This window comes from Panicum virgatum, chromosome 3K (assembly GCF_016808335.1).
Source record: "Panicum virgatum strain AP13 chromosome 3K, P.virgatum_v5, whole genome shotgun sequence".
NCBI lineage: Eukaryota > Viridiplantae > Streptophyta > Magnoliopsida > Poales > Poaceae > Panicum > Panicum virgatum.
Genome location: NC_053138.1, coordinates 30,465 through 37,160, shown reverse-complemented (window position 1 = coordinate 37,160; position 6,696 = coordinate 30,465). Strand labels below are relative to the sequence as shown.

The 6,696-nt window shown below is 44.7% G+C and overlaps 1 protein-coding gene across 1 annotated transcript; it reads right to left on the bottom strand.

Moving 5' to 3' along the window:
- Nucleotides 1-567: 567 nt before the first annotated feature.
- Nucleotides 568-6,396, bottom strand: LOC120696486 (nuclear pore complex protein NUP98A-like). The gene is made up of 11 exons (XM_039979411.1): nt 6,095-6,396; nt 5,183-5,536; nt 4,380-4,877; nt 3,958-4,170; nt 2,886-3,403; nt 2,692-2,761; nt 2,523-2,583; nt 2,014-2,152; nt 1,758-1,871; nt 1,487-1,664; nt 568-1,386 (listed from the first exon to the last, which is right to left on the bottom strand). Exons 1-11 carry the CDS (start codon nt 6,111-6,113, stop codon nt 794-796), a joined length of 2,757 nt encoding a protein of 918 aa, XP_039835345.1. The 5' UTR covers nt 6,114-6,396; the 3' UTR covers nt 568-793.
- Between the last annotated feature and the right edge of the window lie 300 nt (nt 6,397-6,696).

Genomic DNA, 6,696 nt, shown 5'->3' with positions numbered 1-6,696 from the left:
CCGTATTCAGCGACAATCAAAAAATCTCACTTGAGTCCACCCATCGATAGCCGCACCACACACTCCTACCCCTCTACAAGCAAATCTGAGCCCCCTTCGTCCACCTCTCCACCGCGAATTGAATGAATTATGGGCGCCTTTCTTGCAGCTCAGGCTTCGTCACCAGTCTCAATGCCTTAAGGGCGGTTCCCAGCGCAGTGGCAGTGACGAGGGCCACCGGGTCCTCAGCCCTCCCTCTGCTGTTGGCGCAGCCCTAGAGGAGAGGGAGGTCTGGCGCGGTGGCACCAGAGGGGAGTTGGGAAACGTCTCAGGGAACGCGAAAAAAGGAGGTGGCCAGGAGCCAAGGATGCGCGCAGGGCATGAAGCGCAATTGTGGCCGGGTGCCACAGTGGGGTGGCAACAAGCGCTTCGGTCAAAGGGAGAGTTGGATGTCACAGAGGGAGGGAGGGAGCGAGAGGGAGAGGGAGAGAGAGGAATCACGCAGAAATTCTATGAAACATATTAAAGGAGTATTTCAAAGAGCTGTACAACTGTAATGGTGTCTGCCATATCTTTGAATTCGAACAATTGTAAAGGCACTTATCCAATTAACTCTTTTTTCATTAGGATAATTGACAAGCATTCTCTTTGTTGACAAGCATTCTACAGACAGCAACGACATAATACAAAACCCATGCACGACATTGACATCACCACAGCGTGCAAGTTTGTTGCTACACCTAACCAGAAAAGCACTACAAGGTAAGGCAGCTACACAATTTCATCATCCATCCCTCCTTCCCTAGGATTCATCTCACCAGAGCCCATAGGCGCTGAAGTGCTCCACCCTGAACTTCCACTCTCCCTTGGCCACGTCAAAGGACACGAACTCCGCGCCCTGCTCCTCCGCCTTCTTCATAAGCATCTGCCTGTACCTGTCCACCCGCGGGCCATCTAGGTACTCATCCCCTGTCTTCTTGTTCACGCACTTGATGTTCAGGAGAGTAACCTCCGCAGCCTTGTTAAGCCCCTCACCCACCGGGGGCTTCTTGCTGTCGTCCTTGTACACAATAACCTCCCTGTAATTGAACTCCACGATTGACTCCAGATCCAGGCCCCGCACATCCGTCTCCCCAAGGAACTTGATGCTGCCATAGCCATGGCGCCCCACAACAAAGTCCTCCACCTGACCGCAGTAGCCTGGCTCACCACGTTCTTTGGCAGCAAGCTCCTCCAGACTAGGCTCCATGAAGTAATCTGCCTGAGGGAGCTTAGGCAACAGCCCCTCAACTGAAGTGTCATTCCCATTTCCATGATGACTGGGCTCATGCTGCTTGCCATTTTCCACCAGAGGACTGCTACTTGGTGACTTGACAGCCTTATCACGCACACTTTCAGTGGATGCATCTGCACAAATATACCAAATCAGAACCTGAAAGTCACCCTTGCTGGAGACAAATCTACTACAAATTTAAAAAAAATCCAATACTGTAACGACAAGATTTACCTTCATATTTGTCCAAACCAGCTGAATCCTTTGGAACTGATTGCCTGTTAATTCCACTCCGCGAGGGCCACTGCTCGAGTGGACGGATTATCAGATTCCTCGGGTTCTCTCTAGGGATGAAAAAAGCATCCGCTTTTGGTGTTGCAGGAGATTCAGCATCATCAGCAAAGAATGGAACCTAGAGGAGTAATAAAAGAAACTTAGCACCACCATCAATGTGTTCTTAATGGCATTCACAAGTTCATGAATCAATCATGTAAAAGAACATTACTTTGCCATCTGATATTGGATTATATTTTCTTGGCAGCAATTTGAACCTTCTCTGTAATAAATGCCTAGGAACTGCCACGGACAATGTTCTACTCGGAAGAGGCTTCTCAGCAACCTGTAAACCATCAAAATGTTGCAATCAAGCTATAACTCATAGCACCCTTTGTACCAAACATTCCCAATGAACGACAACCCATCTTGCTATCTCCCACCTGCTCTATGAAAACAATTAGAAAATGTAAGAGGGAAAAACTAACCGGCAAACTCGATATTCCATATTGAACCAAAGGAGAAGATCCGCCATTCCCAATGGACATCTGAGGCATTGCTGGAAGTGTCCCAAATGGATTCGAGACAGGAGCAGGTTGCATGACCATATTGGATTGGCTAGGAGTTCTGTTTAAAATACAACAGGATATTGTCAAGTTAAAACAAATAATGTACAACGTCAGGATAAAAACATACATATGTGTTGCCAAAACTCATTTGCAAATTCTGAGGATAACTATGATCTAAGTCAAGACCATGTTCTTAGAGAATAGTTACCATAACCATATGGCAATTCAAAGTAATCACATATAAGCTACTAGCTCAAAGAATCATTCAAGAACTTTTCTTCTTTGCCTACAACATCCATCTCCAAATTCGACTGATCATAATATAATTCCTTCACCATGTTAGATCTAAGAAGTGTTTCAAACCATCAAAAGGAAATTACTAAAAAAGAAAAAAGAATATCAAGATGAGAAGTAGCAAAAGATCATACTGCTGTCCAATGAGGGCCTGATTAGTCATGTTGGAAAAACCAGGAAATCCAACAGTAGAAGCTGCAATATCAATGAAGGCGTGCATTTTTAAAAAATTAAGATGCTCATATTAGTTTTGAAGATATAAATTATAAACAGAAAAGAATGATTTGGATACAAAATACTGACCTGGTTGAGGCGGAGGTTGGAAGGAGAACATGCTTGAAGTTTGAGCAGGGGCAGATTGTGGAAATGTTGGCTTAATAAGAAGCAAAGATGAAAATGTTAGAACATTGCAACCAAAAAGATATAAAAAGTTAAATATGATAAACGATTATCTAGTCTATAATATGGAAAAGAAAAAAAAAGCATGAGATGCTCACCGTTGTAAAAAGTGAAGGTCCACTGCCAAACAGACTGCTAGTATTAGGTGTGCTAAATAGGTTTCCAGAGGAGAAAGCTGGTGTACTTGATGGCTGTTGTGTAAATGCAGGGGAAGATTGAAATAGTGGAGCTGATTGAGTGTTAGCCAACGACAAGCCAGTGCCGAATAGACTTGAATTATTTGGTGTTGATGTGCCAAATAATGAAGACGAAGCAAAAGGAGCAGCATTTGGAAACAAAGATGGTGAACTACTTGCTGGAAATGCAGAAACACCTGTTTGTCCAAACATTGTGGTACTAGTGGATGCTGTGAATGGGCTCGAACTTGCAACTGATGTATTGTTAAATGAGGTGTTGAATAGTGATGCACTAGTTGAAACATTCTTAGCAAATGGATTGTTTGATGAAAATGGGTTTGGAGTAGATTGGCTAAATGCACTGTTTGCTGTAAAAGTATTCGGTGTTGATGATGGAAAGGTAGGCGTCACTGTTGGAGTTCCAGAAGGGTTTGGTCCACCTGTAAATCCAAACATTAAAATTTAAAACATATTTTACAGCAACAAGTCATATGGATCAAATAGATCTAGCAACATTGTAATAATAATATCAATTAATAAAGGGAGCATCAAGTAGTGTGTTTCTTTAGTTGATTCTAACTACAGTCCAGGCTGTCACATAACACAGGGAATAATAGTGACTTGGTTACTGTTTGTACAAAACAAGCACGCTAAGATAATATATGAGGTTAAACATGTGGTCAATGTGAGGGCTTGCAAATCTAGCAATAATATTTACACAAATTTTATAGGAACAAGTTACATGGGCCAAATAAATGTAGCAATAATAATAAACAATTAAGAAAGAAGTATCAAATAGCAGCATATTTTATTCATATACTCTATTTATGGCTTAAGCTGTAGCATGGAGTCATGGACCACGGCATAATAGTTAATTGGTTACTCCAGAATCATGCAAAAATAAGCATGCTACAAGAATACACGAATTAAACATATATATAGTTTAAAAAGTGTTTGCAAATCAAGAAAAGCATTCCCAAATTATTTCCCTCACCCTTGTCTCCGCGCTGGTAATCTTCCCACCTCAATTCTTCATGACTCTTGTCTTTGTATTCAGGCATCGCTGATATGGAATCAAGTTTTGCTGGCTGAGTACCACTGGTAGCACCGTCAACATCTGGTGTTTGAGCATAAGGTTTTATTCTAGTCCCTCCAGCTTGATTACCAAATTGTGCCTGCCCAAAAGTTGGTGCTGCTGTCTGTGAGCCTGAAAGACAGTGAGCAAACAAATGATGAGACAGATAAATGATGCCATAGCCAGGGTAAAAACAGCGAAAAAGAAAGATCTGCAGTAGAATTGGATTGCTGGAGTAAGAAAAACAAAAGAATCAGTAAACATACTCGATTGCTACATCATATGAAGTTGAATACAACATACAGCTAAGAAATTATGAGATATAAAATGGGAAAACGTACCAAATGCTGGAGTCTGCACACCAAAAGGTGATGTTGTTCCAAAGGGGGAACTACCAGAGGCAACTGCTGTTTGTCCAAACGATGGTGAAGGACCAAAACTGAATGCATTGGTTGATGTGCCAAATGACGGTGTGCTGGAAGATCCAAAACCTGTAGTACTACTACTCACACCAAATGCTGTGGCCGCTGAAGTTCCAAAACCAGGAGCAGATGAGCCAAACGCCGGGGTGCTAGAAGCACCAAATAAAGATGGTGATGTTGAACCAAATGCTGGGGTAGTCGTGGCGCCGAAGGCCGGTGTAGTTGTGGTGCCAAAGGCTGGTGTAGTTGCACCAAATGCCGGCGTAGTTGTGGTACCGAATGCCGGTGTAGTTGATGCACCAAAAGTGCTGCTGCCAAATGTCGGTTGTGTTTGCTGGAACGTGCCACCAAAAGGACTTGACTGGCTAGGAGATGATCCAAAACCTCCAAAACTTGGCTTTTGTCCAAATAAAGATCCTATAACATGAGCAGAGCACAGTGAAACATAGACATCATATATATACACATCCCTGTTGATCTAAAGAATAACAGATTTCATAAATTGAGATAATGTAGCTTGGGTAGCTGTGTTGAACAATTGTAGAATGCGGCATCAGAAACTAATCGAAGGAATTAAAGAAATCTTGCGAGACATGGGAAAAAAACAGCAATACTGGCAGGTGATGTTTCCAGTGTAAGGGCTTTATAACTTCAAAAATCTAGGACAATCAGCACAGTGACTCGGCAGGAAAGGAAAGAATCAGAGAATGCATACTACATACCAGAGCCAAAGGTAGAGGATGTAGCACCAAAGGCAGGAGTGGGCGATGCACTGAAAGCTGGAGAGCTCCCGAACGGAGAGGAGGACGGGGTGCCAAATGCGGGAGTGGATTGCTGCTGGCCAAAAGAAGCAGTGGATGTAGTGCCAAATGTGGGAGTGGACTGCTGCTGGCCAAAGGCACCAGTGGATGTAGTGCCGAAAAGTGAGCTTCCAGTCTGTGCCCCAAAAGTTGTGGTCGGGCTGCCAAACGGTTTTGGCGCAAAGGGGTTGTTAGCAGCAGGGGTAGCCTGGCCAAATCCCTGCTGGGTTCCGAATGAGTTCTGGCCAAATGGGCTGGCTGATGACTGCCCAAATGCTGCAATGAAGATAGCACAAATGAGAGATGAGACGATAACTAATCAAGAGAAACAACATTGCAAAAAATACACTATCCAAGCTGACATGTAAAGTATCAGAGAAAGCTAAACCAAAACCGTAATAAGGAGTGAACAACCATAATCATGTATCGCGTTGTATTGTATATGATTAATAATAACCAAAAAGGGCCGGAACTGAGGCATTTGCTTGTTTGCAAGGTCTCTTCCTTGAGAAGGAAAAGGAAAGTCCGTGGACATAAATCCGGTGCTTCATATTAGCAGGGCCTAGGCTTAGGTATTCCATGGATCGTTGCAAGTACGCACTGCAACTACCCAAGACTATATATATTTGATCCAAATCGGGACAGCAAACGAAACCCTAGCGTGGGCAGGCATCCATCAATACAGATATGGACTCGAAAGCACAATAGAGCAGAAATAGATATGCTAGGAGAATAGAGGATTTATAAGCGAACGGGAAAAGTAAGGCGAAGGGATCCAATGTGATGGAATCCTGGAATCCCCCGACAAGAATAGGAGGGGAGGCTGCTGCTTACGGTTGGTGGAGCCGAACATTGCTGCTGCTGAGCTGATGAGGACGATGCTTCTCCTGGCGTTAGAAGGCAACGCGAGGCAAGGAAAGGGTAGTCCCCTCTCGATCACCGGCGGCGGCGGCGGCGGCGGGGGTGCCCTCTTCTCGTTTGGGGGGAGTGGGAGAGGGAGAGGCGCTCAGAGAGGGACGCCGCAGAGGCGAAGGGGATCCAGAGAGAGGAGATTGATACGGGGCGCGGCCTGTCTGTTCTCTCACTGAAAGGTGGGGCCCTGATGCGCCGCGGCTTTATACAGCGACTTGGCTTGCATCCGACGCTGCTCCTTGCCGCGTACTATAAGTTCAGGTAGCGTGCCTTCAACGCAGTCCAGTCAGGCCAGGCCGCGGCCTAGAAGATGATGACAGGGCTCCATTTAAGTTAAGCCCAAAAGAATTGGGAGGCCCAGCACGAGCAGGATCGTCCATGGGCTGCACTTGCAAACCTACCGTTGATGATCAAAATTGGTATGACTGGGCGTACCGGTCTGACCGGTATGCATAGACCGGTCAGACCGGTCAGGGTGACTTTGTCAATATTCAGATTTGACTTCACCATTGTGTAGCTCTCGT

What these genes read in the sequence shown, in the direction of transcription:
- LOC120696486 (XM_039979411.1), bottom strand. An exon ending in TTACCAGCGCGGAGACAAGG is followed by an intron (nt 3,404 to 3,957) that starts GTGAGGGAAATA and finishes TTGGATTTACAG; the next exon opens with GTGGACCAAACCCTTCTGGA. An exon ending in TGGTTTGGACAAATATGAAG is followed by an intron (nt 1,387 to 1,486) that starts GTAAATCTTGTC and finishes ATATTTGTGCAG; the next exon opens with ATGCATCCACTGAAAGTGTG.